This window comes from Numida meleagris, chromosome 13 (genome assembly GCF_002078875.1).
Source record: "Numida meleagris isolate 19003 breed g44 Domestic line chromosome 13, NumMel1.0, whole genome shotgun sequence".
In the NCBI taxonomy this organism is placed as follows: Eukaryota; Metazoa; Chordata; class Aves; order Galliformes; family Numididae; genus Numida; species Numida meleagris.
In genome coordinates, this window is record NC_034421.1 from 8,622,368 (window position 1) to 8,648,762 (window position 26,395).

General features: G+C 41.7%; 3 protein-coding genes across 6 annotated transcripts in view; all 3 read right to left on the reverse strand.

The window, feature by feature from the left end:
• Positions 1–4,891, reverse strand: RPS15A (ribosomal protein S15a). Of its 2 annotated transcripts, XM_021411654.1 has the most exons (5): positions 4,773–4,891; positions 3,665–3,802; positions 2,965–3,044; positions 1,269–1,354; positions 40–133 (listed from the first exon to the last, which is right to left on the reverse strand). In XM_021411654.1, the coding sequence occupies exons 2-5, from the start codon at positions 3,795–3,797 to the stop codon at positions 40–42; spliced, it is 393 nt and encodes a 130-aa protein (XP_021267329.1). In that variant the 5' UTR covers positions 3,798–3,802; positions 4,773–4,891. The 2 variants fall into 2 exon arrangements, with proteins under 2 accessions (XP_021267328.1, XP_021267329.1); XM_021411653.1 differs by lacking the exon at positions 4,773–4,891 and having other exon boundaries at positions 1–133; positions 3,665–3,797.
• Positions 6,076–11,951, reverse strand: ARL6IP1 (ADP ribosylation factor like GTPase 6 interacting protein 1). The gene is made up of 6 exons (XM_021411651.1): positions 11,816–11,951; positions 9,937–10,070; positions 8,207–8,326; positions 7,227–7,344; positions 6,465–6,549; positions 6,076–6,290 (listed from the first exon to the last, which is right to left on the reverse strand). The coding sequence occupies exons 1-6, from the start codon at positions 11,849–11,851 to the stop codon at positions 6,172–6,174; spliced, it is 612 nt and encodes a 203-aa protein (XP_021267326.1). The 5' UTR covers positions 11,852–11,951; the 3' UTR covers positions 6,076–6,171.
• Positions 14,221–26,395, reverse strand: part of SMG1 (SMG1, nonsense mediated mRNA decay associated PI3K related kinase) — a 64,939-nt gene continuing 52,764 nt past the window's right edge. For all 3 annotated transcript variants that reach the window (XM_021411275.1, XM_021411274.1, XM_021411276.1), the window contains 14 exons: positions 26,125–26,359; positions 25,092–25,318; positions 23,769–23,919; positions 23,489–23,678; positions 22,792–23,261; positions 21,703–21,840; positions 20,971–21,123; positions 20,458–20,637; positions 19,995–20,222; positions 19,332–19,543; positions 18,629–18,735; positions 17,700–17,879; positions 17,491–17,597; positions 14,221–16,818 (listed from right to left, as the gene is read on the reverse strand). In XM_021411275.1, coding sequence (XP_021266950.1) covers positions 16,741–16,818; positions 17,491–17,597; positions 17,700–17,879; positions 18,629–18,735; positions 19,332–19,543; positions 19,995–20,222; positions 20,458–20,637; positions 20,971–21,123; positions 21,703–21,840; positions 22,792–23,261; positions 23,489–23,678; positions 23,769–23,919; positions 25,092–25,318; positions 26,125–26,359 — 2,656 coding nt within the window. In that variant the 3' untranslated portion in view covers positions 14,221–16,740. The remainder of the gene's footprint in view (positions 16,819–17,490; positions 17,598–17,699; positions 17,880–18,628; positions 18,736–19,331; positions 19,544–19,994; positions 20,223–20,457; positions 20,638–20,970; positions 21,124–21,702; positions 21,841–22,791; positions 23,262–23,488; positions 23,679–23,768; positions 23,920–25,091; positions 25,319–26,124; positions 26,360–26,395) is intronic.

A 26,395-nucleotide genomic window follows, 5' to 3' on the forward strand; every position in this document is an offset into this window, starting at 1 on the left:
TCCATTTGAGCAATTTATTAGTATCCTCTTTTACAAGTTTTAGAAAAAGAATCCCAGGATTTTGCCTCCTGTGTGTTTTCGCCTAGCCTCCTCATGGTCCATGATGCCAGCTGAGGTTGTCAGTACTATGTACCTATTGAGGAAGAACACATGTTCAGTTTATTGTCAATTTTCTTTTATGTTCATGCAGTGCTGATGGCACTTAATTAATTTTTGTATTACAATACTAAGATGTTTCTTTCAGAAAGGAAATAACATAGCATGTTATCAGAGAACAAAAAAGAAACTCCTCTCCCAACTGTGAGACACACACAGTACATTTATAGGCTTCTGTTCTCCCTTCAGTTTCCTTATACATTCCTACCATAAAGACAGTTCTGCTGTTCTAGCGGTAGGAAGTCTGCAGTTTCTAGACAAAGTCTGCTTCTATTTCAAGGAGAGATTTCTCTTCAGAGCAGATAAGAGTTGCTATGGTGCCAACTCTGAAGGCTTTGTCACTCAGTGCTTTGAACACTGATCGTGCTTACACAGATGAGTACTTGAACCTGGACTGACAACTGAAAAAGCTTTAGTGACTTCTAATGCCAACATTTGGATTATCAGCACAGTTCACACAGCTTCATGTCTGAAAACCTCTTGTCCCACCACTCTATAAATGCTCTTAAAAAAATGTCAGTCTGACAACACGTACTAGCAAGCTAGATAGGTACAGCTCGACTACACAGCTTATCACTGGAGCTTTAAGAAAAGAAATGACAAGGAACTGTTAACCCTGCCTCCAAAGGCAGACCAGCTGAGCCACTATAATTTGTTATTCTCAATTTAGAGAATGTGGGGAAAGAAAAACGTATTGTAACATTTTCTACATTTTGGATACAAAGAACTCAAGAGGCCGAGTCTTACATTAATAATTAATCATCTTAAACACAATCACAAAATTCAAAGTAGTGCAACCCAATTCCATTCATCTGGTAACCTAATGTTACTACTCTTCCATCTATAAATGGCCATTCATCAAAGTAAAATAAGGAACAAAAATCCTGTAAATTAAGGAAATGGTGAAACAATAAAAAAGGTTCTGGCTTATTAGCACTCCTTTAGAACTGGTTAAAAAGCATTTATATGGAAGTTGAATTTTAGACCCTTATCTGCTTTCAGACTAATGAGAGATGAAAGCTATCAGGTGAATCTAATTCAGGCAGTATGAAAGTGTAATTAAAAAAAAGTCAGTTTTATGTATGACGAATTTAACTGCTCTCCATACTTACCCAAACTGACGTGAAGGCAGCAGATTGTTTTGCCATTTTTCCAAATCCTTCAGTTGAACATCAAATCTGGGACTGATTACACCACACTATAAAACAGAATTCCATTACAAACCAGAGAACTATATAAACTTGATTTGCACATTTGTCATTCCAGCCCTCTGAATGAAAAAATTCAACAACTGCAATTAAAATGTATTTGGCAGCAAAAGATTAGAGAGTATCAGGTAGCACGTCCCAAATTCCATAGTATGAAATGGCTTTCACCAAAGCCAAGACTCTCACACAGTAATTCAGCTTTTATTTCCTTATCCTTGTCTCTTCCTCCATGCCTAAATGGAGAGATACATACTGCAGCTGTGGCTAAGCTAATAATTTAATTGGTAGACCTGGGAGAGCACAAAAGCATGCTATAAACTACTAAAGGTTAAGGAGTATCCTACATCATCAAAAAGCTGACATTAGAAATAGACAGTCCTTGAGTCATCATTATAAAGTGCCAGCAAACACACCTGTAGATGTTAGAGAAAAATTAACATGCATAGAAGTTACCAGGATTTTCAAGTTAATCCTATTACTTATCAACCATAACCACTACTACCAGCTCTAGTGACCTCACTGGCTCCAACAACCTCAACATCCAAGAGCAAATCAGAGCAGACCTTACTGCACTGACATTTTTCTGAACCAAGTAACTTGTTTTCATATTGCAGCTACTGAGAGAAATGCCGTGTCCAGTTAACTCTGCAACACCTGATACAAAGTCATCCAGAAAGACCTCAAGAAACATCATACTCAAACATGACATACTATTATTACAGACATGTTCTGCTAGAAATTTGGGTTGTGTCAGAATTCTCTGCTACTACGCTCAAACAATTTTCAGCTGCAACAGTTGTTCATCACAGAGACAGCCCCCAACATGCTTTGGCCAATTAACATTTAGACTTCTTTACTTGAAAACTACCTCTCACTTGAATACCTTCACTGGAAACAACCACCAACCCTAGAGGTGTTCAAGAAATGTTTCGATATTGTACTGAGGGACATGGTTTAGTGAAATATTGGTGACAGGTGGACAGTTGGACTGGATGATCTTGGAGGTCTTTTCCAACCTTGGTGATTCTATGATGCTATACATAGCAAGCCATCACAGAAATAGACAGCTCAATATTTTAAGTCAAATGCATTAAAAAAAAAAGCTCAGACATAAATAATTTACACACTCTGGGAACCCAAAAGCCACTAGAAATCACAAGATTTAACTCCTGCTCAACCACAAGCAATGCCAACCTAGCAGCAGTAGAAACGCTTGTCTCCTCAAACACCAACTGGAAAGCATCTCAGTTGCTACCTCTTAAGACAAATCTATTCTAGATAATTTAAAAATCAAATGAAGAGAAACCACTAGGTAGGCAGAAAGCCCTTAAGAAGAAACACGCAGTACCTGCAAGCTGACTTCCAAAAATATAGTTTGTGTATTGTGCACTTAACTGTAACATAATTAAGTCAACCACATTATTACGCATCTAGGAAATGTAACATCCAGTAACTACCGATAACAGCCAGATTACTCTCACTTACACAGACCTAAATAAATACCAAGTTCTCACAAGTAAATATTTCAGAGTTAGAGCAGACAAAAAGGTCTCATTTCAACATCTTCCTAGAGAACTGAATTCAGGAAAACAAATCCTACCTTGTTGAGTCTGCCTGTGAGATTGACAACAATCTTCCCAGCTCTGTGATCATCAATTATCTCAAATTCACCAATGTAACCTAGTAAAGATTAGAAAACAGACACATCAAAACATGGTAAGTAGCTACAATACAATTCATCTAACTACGCTACTCAAAACTACTTCAAGCATCTTGATTTACTTCAAGTCAAAAAGCACCTTAAGGAAACTCCATGCACAGAATTTCAGAAGCTTTCAGCAGTTAGGACTTATTTTAGTGTACTAACTGGTATACTCAACTACATCAAAGTACTGTGGTATTTAACTATGCTCTGTAAAGCTGGAACACATCTAAAACACGGGAGGAGAATTATTGCTGTAAGGATTTTTATGTTTGTTTTTGTTTGCAGACCTTGTCTCATATCTGCAGAATGTCTCTGGTAGCTTCAATATTTAGAACTCATAAAGAATATTGTAATTAAAAAACATGTTCCCCTTCCCCCCTCCTCCCAGCAATTAACAGCACACTCATCTAAGAACACGCCCACATACATAACATATAGTAGTTCTAAAACAATTATCACCGATTCGTTGCAGAATTCTAAAGCACACTATCAATACAACAAGATGCTCAAACTTTACCCAAAGATCTCCTTCTCTAAAATGAGCTACCCAACAACCGTGAATGAAAGAAACATCAACACTGTGGTCCACACTCACCATGCTTCATCATCACAGTTAAAAACCGGACGATTACTTTGGAGCACGGCCTAATGAGAACCTGGCGTTTCCCACGTTTCTCTGCATTGTTGATGCTTTTGAGAGCATCGGCCAGAACATTCATGCGCACCATGGTGCCTGCGGAGGGGGGAAGAGAGGCAGTTATATACACACATCCATCACGGCCATACTGAGAGGCACTTCTGAGGCTTATTTTAGACCTTAAGGACCAAAGACTGACAAAAAGTTGCACTAAACCTTAGTTTTAGCAAGTCGCAGCACATACTCAGGTTTGTTCGGCAGAATGCACAAATACAACAACTGAGGAAATCAGACATACTAGTACTTCAACTTGGATTTTATTAACACACAAAGATTTTAAGAAAGCAGCATGTAATAAGCAATACGCCGTCAATGCAACATCTTTCCCAGGTGAACGGTTTAGATTTTAAAACCCAGTATTAACCCCACCCAAAAAGCAGGTGACGGATGGCATTAAATACGCTAGATACTGCTTAACTTCCCTATCCGCAAAAAAATAAAAAGAAATTACAGTTGGAAAGTAACACATCACTCTTAAAGGGACACTGTGCATCACCTCCTGCATTCCAGGGCTAAAGCCAGGAGCACTCCGCGCACCACAAGGCAGGCCGTGCCCGGACACCGCCGTGCCGCTTACTGCCGGAGCCAGGCGGGCGCTGCTGCTGACGGGGGCCGGAGCAGCCATCCCGGACCCGGCCAGCTCCTACCGCACACGCGGGTTTCCGCCGCTAAGCCGAGCGCTCCCTGTCGAGCCGCGCTGCCCCGCGGCCCGGTCGTGGCCCCCTGCCCCCCCCGCACGGCCCCGCTCCCCCGCGCCCGGCCCGGGCCTGCCGCCGCCCTCGGCCCCCTCCCTCCATCTCTCTCGGCCGGCAGGCGGGCTGCTCCCCCCACCCGCCGCTTCGGAGGTTCTACAGAGGGCCAGGGGCGACGCCGGGGGCTCAAAGTGGGCCGAACCGCTCGGACGCAGTCTCGGGGCCCCGGTGAGGCGAGCGGGGGCGGCGGAGGAGCAAGGATGGGGCGGAGGCGCGGCGGATGGCGGCCGGGCCGAGGCGGCGACCCTACTCACCGGTGCGGCAAGATGGCGGAAAAGGAAGAGGCCGGGCGCGCGCGCGGGATTATGGGAAGGCCATGAGCGCGGAGTGGCGCGCTCCGCCCGGCGCGATCTCGCGAGACTCGGCATCCCATTCGGAAGGCCCCGCTCGCCGATCTCGGTCATTCCCATTGGTGAGAACAGAGCGGCGCGCTTCCGGGGCGGTGCTGCCACGCGCGCTCCTATAGCAACGCGGACGCTCCCCCGAGGGGCGCCGGTCTGTCCGCGGCCTTTGAGCCGCGCTAACCAACTGCAGACGGCGTCACAAGCCCCGTGCCGGCAGCTAAGTTTGCTGCCTCCAGTGAGGGATGTCAAACACACGCAGTGCGGGTACTAGCACGTGACAGACGCTATTTCCAGTTCCAGTTCTCGAGACCCACATACATCATTTTCTGTACAGTCACAAAGAACAAGTCGTGGAGAAGTTTCTCATTAGTCTATATTTACCTATTCAACAGTTACAATACACTGAGGAGACTTCATTTTAAAACAGTAAACTTTTAAAACGCATTAACACAGGTTTTAGCTTTTCAAAGAAAAAAAGTTCAGGGTTTGTTTTTTTTTTAAAAAAAAAAAGGAGGGAGAGGTCATAGAAAAGCACAACACTCAGGCTTATGTACAACGGACAGACCGGGCGTATCCAGAGGGGTTTTGTATACAGACAACACTCATAAAACCAAACGTGCTACATGGCTCCACGACAACAGCAGTTTCTAGAACAATCCGCCGGTAAGGTCGCACACACCTCAACGCGCTCTCTACAGTCTCAGTGCAACAAACTGGAGTTTGTACTACAGCTAAATAACTCAGCTAGGAATTTAGGTATCCCAGACCCCAGTTCAGCAGTCTGGCATCCACTGCCACAGAAAGCAAACAGATTCAGGGAGACAACAGGACCACCTCCCGCACCAGGTGGGAGCAGGCACTCTCAACTACGGTCACTTATTCAGTTTGTTGTCTTCCTTCCTCAAGACTCAGTAGTAACAAGGCTCTGAGAAGCGCAAGCTTTCAGAACTCCTTCATGCTTGCTGTAACCACAAAGCATTAACTGGTGAAGCTAACGGGTACGGAAATGCTGTGATCAATCACAGTAAGTGCTTGGGATAGGGTACTGAGGAGGCCTTACTGGTGAAGAAATTTAAGCTCCACGTGTCAAAGGTCAAGATCTTTCATATGAAATCAGATACAGAACCCTAATCTGCACAGCAAGAGAGACAAACCCATAGCAGAGGCCAGGGTGACATTTTCACTTCATCGGAGCCAATAAAAAAAGGTAAGCCAGTGAGCAATACAACTTCTATTATCTTAATTATACATTAATTCACAAAACTGTTCCCAAGAAAACCTTTTACAAGAGCAAACAGCAGTTAAGTCTTCACTCATTTTTCTTCTCCTTGTGCTTGAGCAGTTTGTTTATTTCCCTTTTTGCCATTCCAACATACTTCGTAATGATCCCATGCTGGTTCAGTCCAGGAAACAGCAGCAAGAAACTTACTGGAGAAACAAACACACAAAAAAACAATTATTTACAGCCTAACCTTATGCCCCACCAACTGCCTGAACGCACAAATAAATGTCCCAGGTTAAAGAAAACATCCCCACACAAACAATCAAGGCATACTTCCACCAGCCTCATACCATTTTAGGCAGCTAACACTACACACTTACCAATAAGATATGTCAGAAAGAGGTTGTGAACTTGCTGTCCAATCCAGGCAACCACAGCAAGAGAACAAAGCATGGTCATGAAGTACTAAAAAAAGAAAAGAGAACAGTTACCACTCATCTGATGGAAATTCTCATCCCTCCCTTCAGTATCCAGCAACATTTCAAAGTTTACAACTAGACTGAAGCCCACTGGCCTTTCCACATGCAATATTTATGCATAGGCTTGTTAAAATTGAGATTACAGAGACTACATCTGTGTATTCTCAATTATTAATCATTAGTTGTATTATAGTATGGCAACTCTTCTCTTTTGAGCTATCCCTCAACCAGTGCTAACCCCACATCCATACAACTTGTGCTCCACGCACACCCAAAGCTTTGTTTCTGATCAGTATGTGTCTTGGTTCATGTAACTAAGCTGAAACATTAAGGTCTAGCTTTTCAGGCAGGTAGTGCACTGAACACAACTATTTTAATGTGCTTTTTACAAGCTCTGTTTCCAAAAAATTAATTTACCCAAAGAAAGACAGTTAATCTCAGTATCAAGGCTATGCTTACACAGAACAACACTGCAAGTTTCAAATTGAGTATCTTGCCACTCGGGGTTTCAGTAAGAGGTGTGACTGACATCAAGTCACAGGCAGAATAGTCAGTTTGCACTTTGAAATACTCTATTCAGACACGTTCCCTGCTAAAATGCTTCAGATTGAACACAGCAAAGATATTTTACAACGACAGAGAAGCACCCCTGGAACTCAATACCATTTTAGGCTTCTCCTCCTTCAGCGTGAAAAGACGTTTCCACCATCCAACAATTCGGCGACGGGACTTGACCAAATTGCTGCAGATCTCATGAAATCTTTGCTGCTGTTCCGTAGTCCTTTTAAGAAAGAGAAGACAGCAGTAAGAATTCAGGTTCTCATCTGAAATTTAGGAACTCTTCTATAGTATTTCCCAGCAGAAAAAAAAGTTGTCCAGTACCTATCTTGACATTTGCTTCACTCTGATTTGTACCCTACTTTTACTGAGCACTGTAATGCAATTGCCTATGTAATTTTTAAGCACACCAGATCTCTCAAATGGATTCCAAAACAGCAACTCCCATTCAAGCCAGAAGAGCACCGATTTTCATCTTTATCTGCTGTGTGCAGTTACTTGGATTCTTATGTTGGTGCAGTGATAGACAAGAATATCTACTAGTTAATTTAGAGCAGATACATGAACATTTATTTTTAACTCAAAATTCAGTTCAAACAAGGCTCTCCTTCAGCTTACTGTTTTTATATAAGCCTTGCCCTTCCCTGAATCTATTTCAGTCACTTATGATCACATTCATACTCTTAAGATCCCTGTACATCACTCTTTACCTTCATCATATTTACAACTACTATTCTAAATAAAGAACACAATCCCTTTCATATTTTTAGTTGTCAGCATCCATTATCCATTAAATAGTATGAGCTGGCTTGCAGAACAAACATCCTTAGGAGAGCAAAGCACGCCCCTACTCCTTCAAAATAAAATCTTACTTTGCTGGGAGAGAAGGGACAATAAAGATCATGTTGTAGTAGTTTTATTTCAGAAAAAGAAGAATGCAGGACATTTTACAACTGTCCTCACTTCATAAATTAGAGAGATTGACAATTACAACGACTATATAGGAATCATTTGAAACTTGCAATTCAGATATTCACTTGGATAAAAATCAATTTCTTGACACGCTATTTTAAGGCTTTTCTCACCATTTATTAGAGCCAAAGATTCTGGGTGCGAGAGCAGGAACAAGATAATCAGCCAAACAGATGAACATAACAAAGCAGGAAACGCCTGAAAGAACGGATGGATCCAAGTAGTAGATCATCCTGTAAAAACAAAATTGAGATGATTTCTAGATGTTCAGACTGCTAAACACTTTAAGTATTTAGTCACTTATTCAGGTTGGCATGGGATTTCAAACAGCAGAAGCACCCTCTTTGCCCAACCTCTTTTTGCTTCAAATTTTCTCCTCTTACCTATTAAAACAGATTTAAGTACTTCACCACTATTACAAGGAAATACACATGACAAGATCAAAATACAACTTTCTGAATGTACTCAAAAATACTATAAGGGAGCAAGCATATCATGAAGTTCACTACTGCTTATCCAGAAATTGAGATCTAGCAAACTTAACGCTGAATAGGGGACGACCGAGGGTACGTGTAAAAGAGCCAAGCAGGGTGAAAGCTCATCTTGCTGGTTTGTCAGTAAATCACAGTACCCGCAGGCTGCTCCATTTACTGTCTCACCTGTGACATCTAACCAAACCTGTTCCAGACAAGGAGTCATAAGGATCCAAGTAGGACAGTGCTGCGTACTTCTATATTATAAATTTACAGCTGTATGGGTACTGGACAAGAACTGGCTTATCTCACAAGTCTGTTAACATTAACTGAGGCCTATGTTACTTATTCACACTTACCAGAACTTGAATACTGAAAAATGTAGGTAAAGAGATGACACTCTACTACAGGGCCAATCTTTCAATACAATTGGCATAGTGCTATTGCACTGAACATTCAAGTTTATTCAACTCAATGTAATTCCTGCTATACACTGCAAATCTACACCAGAATATTCTGAAGTAGATGTAATTACTTCCCGAAAATTACCTTTCAGTTTCATTTGTCTTTCACTCTCACTTTGAGGACTACACATTTTTTATTAGATAGAAGACAGATCATTCCTACCACATCTCATTCAACACTTCAATTCCTCTCTTTTCCATAGTCCCACAAAACCTGCAACTGAAACTGCACAGCTGGTGAGGGCACTTGCCTGCAAGTGGCAACTGAGAGCCACCCTGACTTTAACAATGTTACACTGAGCCACAAACAGAGGCCTCAGCAAGCTCACCAAGTCTCCTGACTGTATCTCTAGTGAAGAGACAGGTAACATTCTCCCACCATGTTGACTCTCAGTTACTCTCAGCCTTCAGCCCCCTTCTCCTCCTTTCCCTAAGTTGTGTAAAACCAACTAAACTCATCCCTAAAAACCACACCAAAGACAAAGAATACCTAGTAAGGAAAGCCTGCCCTACAGAAGCATGTTTTTTTCTTTATGAGCACAATGTGCGGGCTTAGGGAATAAGCCACAGAAGATGGCTAGATATGATTAAGAAGCAGTTTACAAAGTTTGAGGGCAGAATATGAACACACCGATGAAGGGCACAGAGTTGAGCCCCGTGAAAAGCTACAACGATGAGGCCTGACAAACATCTGCAGAAAGCACCGCCCTCCTCTGGGCAGGATCTGACCCATGTTACTTCCTGTTCCCAGTACTTCTAGGTTTTCCTTTTCAAAGATTACACACATTCAGAAATAGAACCTGAAGAGCTTTCTTATTAGATCTTTAAAGAGGTCTTTTAAGGCGGTCCCGATAGCCCTAATTTTTTATTAGCTTTGCTACTAGCCATGAGCACAGAGCTACTTACAGGAAAGAAAATGAAACAACACTCATCAGCGCCAGAGGAAACCAGGCTCTCTCCCAACGAAGAACTTTATCGGTCATCAAGATCACTTCTCCCCATCCTTGCAACTGCTCTTCCAAGCTAGCTGTTTCTGCAGCCTACAAAAAAAAAAAAGGGAAGAAAGCGTTATTTCTAACCAGAATATCAGATTAGTTCCCACACAACAGTAGCTAAGAGTCACAAAGATCTCAGTCACAAATCGGAGTAATTATTAATATTATAAATTTGCACTAAGTCATGAAATTGTAGAAGAGATACTTTAGAACAGTCCAGAACCTAATTTAGTAGTAGCACATCTCACCAGACCAAACCATACCTCCCCGCAGACTTTACCGAGGTGCTCTGCCCCAGCCTTCCCTTTATGGTACTCCCTTCCCCACTTTAGCAGAAAGCCAAGTCTTAAAGCCTAGCCCCTCAAAGTTGCAGTTTTCCTGGCACGTGAGAGATACTTAAAATATATGTATTTTCAAAGATAACTCTAACATATTAAAGTTCCCTAGTTGCTGTCCAACGCTCATTTATGTTACGTAGAAAATACATGAAAAAACTCAGAACAGTAACATGGAAGTTACCAAAGTGATCACACTGGAACACGAAGAGAAAGTTTTCCCATGAGTTGCTCAAAACAGCGAGCAGGCAGCCCTTACACTCCTACGTTGTCCCTCCATTCCTCCCCACACATCTTTTGTGAGGAGGCCCCATCTGCTCCAACAACAGCTCCCTAAGCAGTTCACCTGAGGTGCTCTGCATTTAGCACAGCTTAACAGTGATCCCTAACAAAGAAGAGGGATCTCTGGTTACAACACTCTTGTAACCAAGGATGGAACTGACATTCCCACACAGTCAGGGGTTAAGAGTCACCCAGCCCTGCATGTGTGCCGCATGGAGATAAGAGGGGGTTTAGAACAAGGACAGCTGAGTGCAGCTATCATTGCAAAGCAGAGCATACTTCTGTAATTCTATCAGAAATTATTTGAAAAGCTACAGTTCAGCACCAAGGAAAACAGAAAGCTTTCTGACAGACTGCTGAATACCTTTCGGTTCATTACACCTATTTTGTTACGAACACAAATCCTCATATTAAATAAAAAAGCTCAGTTTCTCCAGAACATACTTTATGACCAACTGTTCTGCTTTATTACTTCTAACTGCCTGCATTTATCATTACAAGAAAGCGTAACGGGGAGCATGCTGGAATATAACAGCATCATTAACCACAGTCTAAAGACAACTGTCCGGAGCTGTTTTCCACCGGGGCGGGCACAGAAAGCAGTCAGGGCAGCTTCTGCTAGCACCCGTCCTTCCCTCACTCCAGATCCTGCCCGTCAGCATTGTGTCGTTGTTCGTTTTTCTCCTTCACTGAACAGAGCTTCCATAAACACTACTGCTCTGAGCACAGCATCCCCTGACCGGACTTCCCGCCCCACGCTGGGTATCCCAGCCCGTACCGCGCTCCCGCACTCAGGCGCGTGACAGCGCGGCCAAGGGACGCTGCCACACAGCCGTGAACAGTTAACGTCAGCCCTGCACGTCGCGTAAAACCGACGCGGCGAGGAGCTCCGGCCGGTGAGCAGCGCAGCCCAAAGCGGGCGGCTCCCGGGGCCAACTACGCAGAGCGGCCCCGCCGGGCACCAGGCCGACCTCTCAGCGGCAACGAGGCGCGCACGGAGGCGATCCCCGCGCCCCAGAGCGCCGAGGCGGCCCGGCAGCAGCTGCGGGCAGGCCCGGTTCCCCGCTCCTCCGGCACCCAGCGAACGCCAGCCCCTCCTCGCCCACTCGCAGCCAGGGAGCTCCTGGCACCCCCCACCGGCCCCAGAGGAGCAACCGGCCCCGCCGCACTGACCAGCTGGTAGACGCTGTTGTTGTCCCCCTCCGCCATCTTGCTCGGCCCTTGCAACGCAGCCACGCCCGCCGCCACCCCTCCTTGTAGCTTCCGCAGCCTCCCTCTCGGCGTTATGATTGGCCGGCTCAAACACGGCTCGGGCCAATCCCAGAGCTACTGCCGCGCCCCAGCGGCAGCCGGTTGGCTGGCGGGATTCGAACAGAGGCAGCCGGCCAATCAGCGTGGGGTGTCCGCGCCTCCTCCCTCCCCTCCGTCGCAATGCGACTGCGGCAGGAGTGGGCGTTACGGGCTCGGGTCTTGTGAGAGTTGGGTGGGGGTCCAGGGCCTGGGCGGGGCCGTCTGCTGGGCAGGTTCTCGAGGAAAGGCGGGGCAGCTGAGAACCGTCAAGACTTGAGACGTGTTGTTATTTGAAGAAGTGTGCTCGACATAACCTAAAACTGCGATCGGTAGGAGGCAAATAAGCGAGAGGCATTGCGTGCTCCAGAAGCATGGCTCAGCTTGCTGTAATTGCTTCCAGAAGCTATTCCAGCATGGGAACAGACGTGGGAGAAAGGCATGAGGATATGCGTGTTTGTTGTGACAGAGCTTCCTAAATGTTTCGGTCATGCACCTTATGAGCTTCATCACTGTTTCTAGAATGTAATGCTGTGCCAAAATGATGGGCAAAGAAAACGCTGTTGTCCTTTCTGGCTCAGAAACTGCAGTGCTTCGCCCCCCCCCCCCCCCTTCTGCCGGCCCCACAGAGGAACAATGAAAGATGCAGCACTGCCACCAGGAACGTGCTGTGTGGTGCTTTGAAAGCAGAGCCACGTCTGTACCAGAGCATTTGCTCTCTTACGGGGTTCTCTTCAGACTCATTCAAGATTGTATGTAAAGCACACATACATTTCCAAGCAACTTTCATATTTACTTACATGTAATTAAAAGCTAAGTAAATCTGTGTGCACTGCTTTGCACTTAGAAGTGATGGAATCCACCCTCCAACTCCATTAACGCACCACAGCAAGGCTCAAACAAAAGCTAATTTCCCAAGGAAGCGATGCCAGCAGTAATTCTGATGGAAGTCCTGTGAGGATATAAGCGCAGATAGAACACAACGTGTTGCCTTTACCACTGCTGGGAGCGCTCACGGTGCCATGCAGAAGCTGCCCCTGGAGCCGTGGTGCAGTCAGCAGCTCCTCCCTTCACCCACTTGTACAAGTCTCTCCATAAAAATGAGTACTTCCCACTGAAAAAAGGGAGGAACACCACTGGCTCCATCCCCACTGTCAGACATTAACTTTATGGTAGCCTTCGAGTGCCAGCACCCACCTCCGTGTCCCACTGCAGCTTTTCTCCCCTCGCAGCAGGCCCACAGAAGTGCCATTTCCCCATTTATCACCTGCCATACGTTACCTGAGCTACAGAGAGCAGATTGTCTCCTGTATACCTCAATGCAGGATGCAGATCACACTGCCGTGGGATGTGTTCTTCCTTAGCACACAAAAAATCCAACGCCCAAGCTAACTCCAAAGCTTCCTTAAAAGGAACAGTTCAATTCTGTGCCCTTTGAGCAGACACCAATTTTTTACGTGTCTTCTGCCCACTCATCACACCTAACCGATCCTACCTAACGCAATAAACACCTCCCAGACTTCTTCCCTATGCTATTAATAAAAGGTGAATCTGGTAGATAGCAAAATTGCTCTGATCAGCAACACGTTTCGTTACAACAGTAATTTTATATGTAACAAGTCTTTTTTGATAACATTCTTTAGGTGAAGTGTTAAGGGTATACTCCTGAATAACTTCTCCACTAAAGATAACGTATGCATTTCATGGGGCAGTCATATGCTGTTTTAAGAAAGCAGAAGATGAATGGCAGTATCTTTTTAAATATTTTTCCTAGTATGATTCTTTAGTTCCTAAAAGGGAATGGCTGCTAATTGCGGGAAATTGTTGTTTTTTGCACTCCAAGACGCTTTTAAGTACTGAAGTTTGCTCAGACAGCATGGCCAGACGTACTTGGCACTGGATTTACGGTTATGGTGGAGTTTGTGCAGGGAACCACACTCATTCCTCACGCAGGCATTATGTGTCACCAATGCCTTCAGAGAAGCTTCGTTACAAAGACTTTTCTCACTTTTTTCTTAAAATGCAAAAAAAAAAAAAAAAAAAAGAAGGAAGGCAGGCAGGCATGGGGACCATTTTTCTTACAGAAATATGGATGTTACTTTGTGTCTTCAGAAACACATTATCTACTATTAATGCAGCCTTATTTAATATGCAACATGGAAGCAGAGAATCTGTTTTCAGTGTAATGGACCAGAAATGTTTTGTTTTATATTCGTTCATATTATTTTATTCTTCCCCCCATTTTTCAAAACCAGAAGTAGTTTGGCCTACGAGGAAATTATGAATACACATTTTCCTTTTTAAAACTTTATTAAATTACGCAGTAAAGAACCCATCTCCACACAAGTGTTTCATTTCTGGATGGCAGAGGTATAACACATAAGCCACAGGTGAGTGCATTATCCCTCCCTTTCCCCCAGCTTCCAAGAAATAAAACAGCATGTATAACACACTCTTGTTACTACGGTACTCCAAACAGATTGTTCGTAAGGTTATTTTTAACTGGAGTAAAAAGGACCAACAGTGTCAAGTGTCTTGTTCTGCATATGAACGTTCTTCACTGCAACACTCAAACACCTTCCTTCTTGCAATACATGGCATGGCAGAGGGTTCAGGAAGCAATGACAGTGGAATGCATTTGCACGGGTTTTGTTAAATATAAAGCCTGTGACTTCCCTAGAGTTACTCAGGCAATCAGACTGCAAAAAAGGCCGCATGTCTTCTGAAAATTCTTACACTTCAAAGTGCATGTCCACAAAAAGTTGGCAACAGAGGAGAAAGTGAATTAATTCTAAGACCTGCTGAGGAGGCAGAGCAGCTGGCATAGTGCAAATACTGAAATTCCACAAGTTCTTTCGCTTGTGCCTGGTGCTAATTCATGGTATCTGAAAATTGCTAGCCACACTTTCTACTCAGATGAACTGCTGCAAATCCATTCAATTAAATGAATCTTTCTGCCACTAGTGAGCTTGGCTCAGATCCTTCAGTACTTAAATTTTGATTGAAAAAAAATGCTGTATTTAAGGTGTAATTTTACTCTGAAAAGAGACTAAAATGGTATAAAGGATCTTCCTACGTCTATCCTTTTTCAGTAACTGTATGCAATGAACACAGAGTTTACCAAAGAAACTTTTTATACACATCTATGCAAATTACTGACAATGCCAGTGTGCATTTCTGCTTTAGTTACCAGAACCTGTAAGATTCTGCAGGTGTACCCAAATTACATCAGTTTATTTGTAGTAAGGAAATTGCCTCTTCCTGGAGGTGTCCCACTTGAAAAAGGAAATGAGATGGATTTTAGACAACTGGCAGAGAAGCAGGACATAGATCTAAGAAGATGCCATTTTTAAAGAGACTCTTCTGATCATAATCACACTTTCAGTGCAGAACTGATTAAAAACAAGCCTTGGTGAAAGATTCACTATGGACGCGCTATTGAACAACCATCTATAAAAGCAACTTGGCAAAGCAAAATTACTTTGCTGAAATCTTTACAGAGCTGGTTGAACAAAAATTGGAGTCCTTCATTTCTTGGATTACACATATTCCCCTGTGAACTGAAGCAGTATAATTTACAAGTGTGAACTAAAAGTAGTAGGAAAGTGAAGTAAAAAGCGTATCACTCTACCTCCACCAGAACATCACTTTATTGTTTATCTGTCATCAACAATGTAAAACTCTACTAGAGACTCTATCCTGGTTTTTAAAAAGGTAAAGATTACATCGGTTTAGCTATGTCGTACGAAAGAAACTACAGCAATCACAGTAGAATGAGATTGGAGGGACAGTCTGAATTACAAAAAAGTGTACACTGCAAGCAGAGGGAAGTGCACATGAAATCAAATGCCTGTAGGATTCATTACTTTTAAATGCACAGTGACAATTTTGAGAAACTGTACATAATAGAATCACAGAAATGACTTTAACATAACCAAAATTACATTTTGCATTTGACCATCCAACTCATAAGTCATCACTGATGTTCCATATTTTCAGTGCTTTTGGAATTTTTTTTTCTTTAAACCAAACAAAACTTAAGTTGTTAATTTGACTAAACTGTGAAGTAGAAGGATTGAAATGAAAAGTATATTGGAAGTACGCCTAGCCTACAAGAAGAAGCCAAGAGAGGTGTATGCGAGGGGAGGCTGAGAGGAAGGAAAGAAAGGAAAGAGGAAAGGGAGAAGAGAACAAAGGCTTTTTCTTCTATCTCAGAAGTTCTTCCAATGCAGCGTATTTCTGATGTACAGCTCTTTGCTTTCAGTCCATTTCTGAAGTTTACGTTTTGTTGCCTTTTTCCGCACTAACTGGTCGACTCAACCAGCACTGTTGCCAAGCAACAAGAGTATCAAGAATCTGAATGCATCAAATCTTCCTTGCTGTGATTTCTTCATGGCCCCATTTTTTCTGTTTTTCTTTGAACAGGGTTCGGTGTTTCCTGAATTGTTCACAGGGTCAGGTGGAATTGAGTTCCAAATCACTCTGCGGTTTGTAGCATCCCGATTTCTTTCTGCAGCTAACCCCCAGACACGTTTGCAGTTCTTCCGTAGCAGAAAGACAAACCGTGTTGCTCAAGCGGTGAACTTGCACCCTTGACCTTGGGGGTTGCAGACCATTGTGTTTAGCGTATCCCTGAGTGCAGCTATCCTGCAGGATTCACTTCCCAGTGCACCGAGATTTCCTAGGTTTCCTCAGATTAAGCCCCAGTATGCATCACCACCGACTGTGGTGTGGCTACGGATGCCTGAGGCCGAGTTGATTCTGGTGGATGTCTGACCTCGCTGAACCAGACCGATCTGCTTTCTCCCTACTCATACCCAGGCAGTCCAACCTTCATACAGCTGAGCCAAGTTATCTAGATTAGTTGCTTCCTTAATGACAAAGTCAACCTATTAAAAAGGTCAAACAAGTAATTAAAACGTGCTTCATTTTTAAAGTGCTTAAGCTATCTTAGCATTTATGGTCAAATTTCACCTGCAAATACAAAATTTCATTAAAAACAAAAATAAAACTGTATTCACTGTAAACTTAATCTCATGTAATTTTCAGTAGTCCACATGAGAAACAGGAATTTGTACTGAATGGGGAAAAAGCGATCAAGCATTAGCTCATTCATAATCCCTACCCTGACCATAGTCACAACATTCTGAAATTTACAGGTCCACTGATAGCTTCTCAGAGAAGAGCATGGCTGTTACACTGGTGAATGGACAAGCTCTGCCCTTTAGACAGTTTGACAAACCTCACGTTCTCACTGGATACCAACAGCTGTGTAACAAGTGTTAGTTTCCCAATAATGCAGAAGGCAATTTTATCTGATTCATGAGTCCATATAACTCTGATATTGGAAACAAGTTCATTTGATAATCAGTGCGGTAATGCAAGAAAACAGCATTCCTTCACTTGTTTTGGAATTTAAGTAGCACCTCTCCATAGGGATTCCCCATTCACAGTAGGATTTCAGTATGTCAGACATACTTGAGCATGCATATACAACACACGCTTAATACCAAATATTTAAAGCAAGGTCTGCTATTTGACCTTTACTATTTCCAACTAACCTGTTCAGCAACAGACATTCTCCTGCTGGGATCCACATCTCGGCCCTCCAACTTGGCTTTGACTCGCTTCCACACACTAACTGCATATGAATTCCTTTCCTGCACAGCTAAAGGCACACAACAAAATTCAGTTTTACATTCCTGCATAGAAGCCAACTGAGGCTTTTTCAGTTGCTGCTCTTTAAAGCCCCATCTACAGCTGTATTTACCTTTTCCTGTTTTAGGGTCCCTGGCTGTCTTCTTGGGACTACAGGCAACACTTTTGCCAGTTCCTGGGACTGTGCTTGGAGGAGTGTCTGCTGATGTGGCAAGATTTTTCTGAATTAGCTTTCTTGCATTCTGTGACATCACCTCTGGCTGAGTTTTCTGCCCCGTATTGCTACGTACAGCTGTAAAGAAAATTTAAGTGTTTGAAGCATTTAAAAGACGTTTTAGATGCAAGAAAAAAAACACAACGAGATGCATACTGAACACAGCTATCTGTACTTCGTTCTAAACAAATGCACTTCGGATGCGTTTTTTAAACTCTGCACCAGTTCCTCTTTCTTCACTCTTAACATTTTGGGATTTCTTCCACTTCACAGAATTAAGCAAGAGGTTTTATTCTACTGCAAAATGTTTATAATTAAGCACATTTTTATGAACTCTTGTAACCTCACTAATGCTATCATTTTGCATGGGAGTTCTGAAAATGCAGTTAGTGCTCTTTACAGATGTCAGAAAAGTGGGCTTGCCCAACTGTTCAGAGCAGAATAAGCTTTTAGACAGAAGGAAATCCATGCTTAGGAGAAAGTTTATTCATGCTCTGAACTGTGAAGTAATGAAATAATTTTGAACATGAATGCACACGTAGGATTTCAGGATTAACTCAAAAATCACCACAAGTTTTAACAATAATTTCAACAGAAAGTGAAGTTCAGGCTACACAAAGCTCAGACTAGATGGAGCCCTGTTGCTGAGTGAATCCAGATCTCTAGGGCTACTTTCAAACAGTCATTCAGTACTTTATGTTGAATAACTAACAGTTATAGGCTTACATCAGCTCATAAAGACCATACTCCAAAATTTATTAAAAGTTATAATCCCTTCTCTAATATAAATTCCTAATGCTTAAGTATTTCTACGTTCTCAATATTACCTGCAGCAAAGGTTGGCTGGTATGTAGCAGCTGATGTTGGGCTTGAGCATTCATTTGATGTATCCGTGACTAAGGGTGATGCAAAACCCACTAGATTATTGTAGACACTAGAAAAGATAATGGAATTGATAAGCATTCATGGACTACTTAAGCTACCAAAAAATCAAAATGAAAGTTATGGTAAGTCATATTTAGCCGAAAGATTTCTGCATTTTTAGACACCCATCAACAAGGTACTCCACGTTGTATTTCTGCAATATACAAACAGGTTTAAATAATGCCTGCACAGAACCATAGAATGGTTTGGGTTGGAAGGGACCTTTAAGACCATCCAGTTCCAACTCCCTGCTGTAGGCAGGGACACCTCCCACCAGACCAGGTTGCTCACAGCCCCACCCAGCCTGGCCCTGATTGCTTCCAGGGAGGGGGCACACACAGCCTCGCTGGGCAACCTGCGCCAGTGTCTCACCACCCTCACAGTAAAGGATTTCTTCCTGATATCTAGTCTAAATCTACCCTATATTCCAGTTTAAAGCCATTTCCTCTCATCCTGTCGCTACCTGCCCTTGTAAAACATCCCTCCCCAGCTTTCCTGTAGGCCCCCTTCAGGTACAGGAAGGCCACTGTAAGATTCCCCTGGAGCCTTCTCTTCTCCAGGCTGAATAGCCCCAGCTCTTCAACTGAGAGAAGGTGACTTTCTTACCTTTGGCTCTGTGTTTTTAGCTCTTTCAGGGTGGGGGTTATTTCTTGCAGCATTTCAACATGTTCCTGATTGCGGACTTGACCCATAACCTGAACTAATGTAAACAAAACTGTCTGAATATTATCTTGCCATGATTTATATTCGCCCAAGAACTGTCTAACACTATTCTCATAGGGAACATCTTCACCATCAGCCAAAGCTGCTTCTTCATCCTGCAACAAACACATGCAGTAAAGGTGAAATGTTTATTCCATTTGCCAAAGTACAGCAACAATGAGCATTTCTTAGCCTTTTCAACCCCTCAGCTTGTCATTTGACTAAAAATAAAGATCATTTTCAGTAGTTAAATTTCAAGAAAATAAATTGGAATGATTAAATGCTTTACTGATGAAAAGCCAGGAAGATTTTGAAGTACATAAAGAAAACCTTTGAACTGTCAAACGAGGGGTTTAGTTCAACCAGAACTTGATTAACCTAACTCTAGAAATAGAAACTTTACAACATTTGCTTAATCTCTAAAAATTCATGTCCTGGACTCCATATACATGAACACATTTCATTGTTCCTATATACTTTAAAAACCACACCATCACAATAGTTATTTTTCTTTACCTATACTGACCCAGTTTTGAGCAGTAAAGTTTAATGAAATGTCAGGTGTACCTTTGCCATAGCCTTCAGTAGATGCTTGACATCTCCAAGTTGCCTATTATGACCTGTGAGCACAGTTTTAATATTATCCACCAGATTTTGAATAGTTTCACAAACTGTTTCTATTTGCTGTTCTCTCTCAGCCTGTACTGTCCTCTGTGTAGTTATTTCTTGTGTCAGCTGCTTGTGGGCTGAGTGAAGCCACTCAGAGCTGCCAATAGGATGTTCAAGACCAGTGCCCTAAAAATAAACAGAAAAAGTTCTATAGCACTATACTGAGATGAAATTCAATTACAGGATCAGTGCTATTGTCAAATGTGTAGCAGCTAATAAAATGAACTCTATAATCTACATCCCATTAGGAGGTACATATACATATAACATTACAAGGTACATATAACGTTACAAGGAAAAAAATGGAAACTGATTTTGGCAAGTCTGTAACATCACATATTTTGCTTTGGCCTTTACTCACCACTCTCTGAAGCAGCCGAAGCTCCAATTCAGAGACTGAGCTGTTGAACTGTGATGCAAATGAACACATTTGTTGACAGCGTTTGAGAAGTTCAAATAATGCAGCATCAAGATTTAAGGCTTCTGCTGTTCTAGTACGTAAACTTTCAAAGTGGATGATATTACTGCACAGGAAAGTAACCTGAAAAATCAAAGCAAGAGTGAGAAAGAAGACATTCCAGTTAAAGTGCATATTACACAAACTGCATTTGTTCCATACACTTATGAGGGAGAATTCTAAATGCAGCAGTAAGCCACTCTGTTACAGTAATAGTATAATTTCAGAGTGTTGCCCTGTGGCAACTCTCCCTTAGATGATTCCTATTTCTTTTAAAGTGGGATTCCCAGAAGTACGTGGTTATCTATGCCTGCTCTTTAGATGCTGAGCAGAAGAAAATCTTCTACATAAATCAGTTATCTCAAGTAGGAAATAAAGAGTGAAACACTTGTCAGTTCAATCCTACACATATAGTACCTGACTTGCTCTTTGACTTTCTTTCAGGACAAGGTTTCTTCTTTCAGCAATAGTGGCATCAAAATCTTGCAAGACTGGTGCCAGTGCAGGATTAGCCCCTCCTGCCCATTTCAAACGTTGCTCAATACTTGCTTCAAGTGCTGCTAGTTTCTCCTGCATTGGGGGAGGAAGAAAAACAACACAGATCAATATGTATCACATTAAGCCTAGCTTAGAAGAAATTATGCATCTATAACTCATGCAGATACATTCGTATGTCCATACATACAATATAACATGGTATTAATTAATGACAAAACAGCTTATGCTGTTTAAAGGTTTCTTTTCAGTACATGTCACAACGGGATTTGATGGTTATGGAAACTAAGTAAGCTGCCTGGAAGCAAGTTAATCATGTTTCTAGACTAAAAATGAGATAAAAATCCCAGTAGTCCTGGATTCTTTTACATACAAACTTCAGGAAATGATTATGAACAGTATCTTCATGACTAAAAACAAAATTAGAGTTCAGCAAGCTATAGGGTACTCATTTTAAACAAATACCCTATACTACAGATACCCAAAAGTTTAAAAAGCTGCAGCAAGCTACAGCACATAGAAACCTTAATACAGTATAAAGAGGTAAAGTTTTGAGAGCAAAAGAGAATCTGGAGGCAGCAGGTGATCTCGCAGCAGGCAGTTAGAGTCAGATTGCGATGTGCTGCTGAACAACCTCCCCAGAAACAGTAATACCTGAACTGTTGCAATTGAAGCTTCAATCTGACTGAGCGTGTGAAGTTTCTTCTTCATGTTGGCTAAAATTGCAGAACGAGGTGGAGGAGTAACAGAAATGGCTTGTGGGCGACTGATAAGGAGATCTTCATGCTGCCACTTTAAGAAAAAAGACAAACACTTGATTGTCAGCAGCGACTCATCACAATATACTTTGCTTCACAAACACCAATTCTAGTATTCTGTTACACCTTATAACTAAGGGTTAAAAGAGTAGGTGTCAAAAGGTGATATCAGCACATTTAAAAGTTTAAAACATTAGTGAGTACTGAAAATTTTAAGTAGTTGTAACCTACACTTTGTTGACTTGGAACTTACTAGTGTTGATTAATTTACATTAATTTACTAGAAATTATGTATTCACATTTCCTTGATCTAAAGGAAAAGCCCACCAATATCTGAGAATAATTTACTTATAATGACATTATAAAAATTAAATATATTAATATATTATAGTAAGTAAATATTTGCTTACCAGTCTGTAAAACAGCTTAATAACTGACATAAACATAGCTTCTGACCATAACCTACAAATTACTGTAAAATAAATATTACTGATACTATAGTACAGTTGGATACTGGTGTGAAGGTCGAGGTATGTGACAGCATTGCCACCAAATGTTTTCAGGATCAGCACTGCTATACTTCCCATGAGGTTAAAATGGGAGCAAGGAGAGATTTAATACGTTAAAACTTAAAAGGAAAGTTACATGATGACATTCAGCAATGCATACCCTCTGTTTTAAGCAAGCTCCTCATTTAGAGTTATACCCTAAGGGAGTATGAAAGCCAATTAATATCTTATTTTCTTCTAATAAGTTATTTGATGGTTACTGAAAAAATTGTATATTCACCCTAAGAATTTACCCTGTCACATTTGCATTTTACAAGACAAGTAGTCTTCAGTAAAACCTAAATACATGATAAAGTCCACTAAAATGCTCTAAAGCTCACTCAACAAATAATAAATTCCCTGTAGTGCTTAGACACAGTAACTAAAGCTCATTTTCCACAGGCACAATTTGGAAGAAACATATGGCGTGGCCTTACTTGGAACATGGCAATATGCAGCTGCACTCTCTGAAGACTGGTCTTGCAGGATGAAATACTGGTTTCAAGTCTGCGCACCAGATCATGCTTCTTCCACGCTGTATCATATGAGCTCGCTAGTACTGTTGCCCTGTTCATGACCAGCTGTGAGAACTTGCCGATTTGGATATTGTGCTCCACAGCTTTCTTGCACAGGTCATCCACAGAAACTTTGCTTTCTGCTCCAAAGTCTTTAGCTTCTACCTGAGCAATGATATCCACACCCAGAGCGCTGATGAAACTGCACAAAGTCAGTCCTAAAGCCTGATTTGGAAGGCCAATTAAAAGCTGTCTCACAAAGTCAGCAGTAAAAGCCTTGATTGGTTTGGCCATTTGATCTTCACTAAAGCAAGAGTTTCTGTAAAGGGCTTTCACATTGACAATCTGAACAGGTCCATTTACTGCATTCTGGTCATCAAGTGAACTGATTCCTTAAAAAAAGGACATATCATTTTTGTTATAAACATTTGATGTATCTAGAAAAATATTATCACACTTAAAAAACAGGAAGATAATAGGAATTTATTTAAAACTTTTGATTACTTACCATATTGGAAAGGTGAGTTAAAATAATAGTGACCATCTTTCCACATTCTCAGAAAATGATGGGATGAGCAGTGGCCAAAGTGATACTGAGTATTTAATAACATTTATTTACCTGACAATGTTTTTGAGAAGGTACCACAGAGTCTGAAAAATTCTTTAATTGTTTGCAGTCTCTTCAAAAAGAAGATTTCCTCTAGGACTTGACGATTATTGTCATCATCAAAGAAGTTAACTTGAGTGCTGCGGGCTTCCCTAATTATGTCGATCTTACGCCAAGCAACAGGCACTTCCATCTTGTTTAGCTGAGCAACGTAAAAGAAATAATTTGCTTTGTTTTATAGAACTCTCATATGCCAGGCCCAAAGAGTACTTAGAAAAGAACAAATCCATACCTTTTCAATCAATAAACCAAACGCAGTTTCCACTTGAGCAAACATTCCGTCAAAGGCCACCAAAAGCATCTGACCAGCTGACATTTTGGGAGTTTCATCAACGGAACCATTCCTGGGCTGAATCAGCTCACCATACTGAGCATGAAGTACTCTTAAATAAGCACAGTACATTTTTTTACTTAGTCTACAAAAATTCAACAGCAATAGGATTTTCTTAAACTGAATGCTCCTACAGCTAGAGAAGATTGGAATTCAAGTGAATTTTTCACAGGCTCCTCACCCTCCCCCTCTCTATGACTCTATACATGAGCTCTACTGCTGGACTCATACGAACAGTCAAGGATATTATGTAAGACAGGATTGTATTAAAGACTGTATTAAAGAACCAACTGTTAGGAAATACAGGTAGAGAATACAGATTGTACTTCCTATGAGCATGGTAAAAATGTTATGAAGTGATGCAAATATTACTGTTCCTTCCTTGGAAGCAAGCAGTGATTTTTACAATTCGCACACACGTAACTGACTGAATTAAGTAATAAAGTACGTGCTAAAAAAAAGCGGGAGATGAGGTCTCAGGTTATGGCTGGGACAGTTTAACAGCTTGCTGCTCCTGAAAGGATGGTCTTATCCTCTCCCTCCCTTATATCACTTTTGACTCTCAACTAACAAGCTGAGCAGGCTTGCCAACAGGTAAACCAAGAAGAAAATTAACAAGAAAAATGCTTCGTTATACTGCTGATGGAGTCACTGGAATTCAAGAGAAGCAGCAAGACCACTTTTTCACTCAGCAGGAAGCTTTTCAATCATCTCATCCCCAGAAAGGTACTGTCCCACAATATAAGATGAACAGGTTCTCTTGTTTGGTTTTTGTTTTTAAATCACCGATGCACTACGCAAAAGCTGCTCACCAAAGCTCCTGATGAGAGCTGTGCCATGGTCACAAGCTCTTCTTTCCACAGGTTTCCTTCCACAAAATAATGAACTAGTTCCTATCCCTTAAAAACTTCAAGCAAAACTCCCACTACATACTACGGGAAAAGTTAACTATCAAGCAACTCCAATGTCTGTTTTAAGCAGATGTAAATGTTTCAATTACCATAACTCTGTTTCACTGTAAAAAAATCTATGCATATACGTGCATAAATGTACACATGCACACCCAGAGAGCAAACATGCACGCTTTAGACTCTGTACTCTGCTGACAGGTATTCTTGGGCACAAAAAGCCCACACTTCAAACACTCAAATTTAGACAAACTAAAAATAGTTCTGCAGTCTTCGTTCTCTATCTCATACCTAAAAGAAAGAAAAAGTGATTTACCTTGCAACATCAATGTAATGAGTGTGTGTTTCTTCCTCTAGTCCCATAGCTGCATTTCTTAAGTACGCTTGAAGAGATTCAACCAGCGTTTGCAAAGAAACTCCATCAGTTGTTTGTTCAATAAGGTTATCTAATTCGTGGAGCATACTTTCTAAAGTATATTCTCCTTTCATTAAGCACCTAAGTGCTTCAGGGAAAATGATCTGCCGAAAGTTGGAATTCAATTCCTGCAAGAAAGGGAAAATAAAAATAAAGTTTGCCAGATTGTAATTTGTATTTATTTATTCCCAGAGACCTACTCATGCTACAGAAATCAGTGCAAGTAAGAAAAAAATAGTACTTTCAGTGACATAAAGCAAGAGACCTAAATGCAGCTTCAGAAAGGACTAACCAGTGCTCTCAGTCTCCAAAATGAGACAAGACATACCAAAACAATTAGTTATTTTGGCTCCTTATCCACACACACACCTTATCCAAGAGCTCAACAAGGAGCTCTCGGATACAGTGGAAGTCTGGGTGAAAAATACTCATGATAAATTCTTTTTCCTCCTTCCCAATCTTGGAGATAGGAATCTGTAAAACAGCTTTTCAGAATTTGTTTCAAACTACCTGTTTCATGTGAAAATAAGCGAGGCTTAGCAGGAGGACAGAACAGAAATAATACAGGTTAAACAATGTGAAAGCTGCTCTGTACCACGACCACCAGAGTAAAAGAATGAAAGCAAGACATGAAGCCACTTTATCTCCAAATCTGCTAACTCCTTGCTCCTGATTCCTTGACAGCAGTTCTTACAACTTGCCACACAGATTAAAACAGTTTCCTTTGACCACTGAAAATGTAAATGGTAGTAATAGTAAACAGCTGCTCAACTCAGAAAAGCAGAGAAAACCAAGACTAAAGCTCCCCCCAAATAACAGCAGTATCATAAAAAACAACTTAGCAGCTTCTTGCTTAAAAGCTGCTAAGAATGACTTAGATGAAGCCTAAGAAGGTTGAGGATGAGTGAAGATTTAACATGACATTAAGTATTACCTGAAGTGAGATGTATACTCCATTAGCTAAATGAACAGCTTCTGATGCTTCAATGGGGTTAGGAATATCTAAGTCCTGGGGTACAAGATGACACTGCTTCAGCAACTGCACAAGGCAAGTAACATTCCCACTCATGCTGCAGAGCTCCTCCAAGAACCAGGCTCCATCTCTCGAAGTCAAATCAACCAGCTGCTCTCCAGCACTAGATGCTGCACCTTCCATCATCAGATTCCGCCTAGATGGATTACAACAGTTGGTTAGATGACTGCTA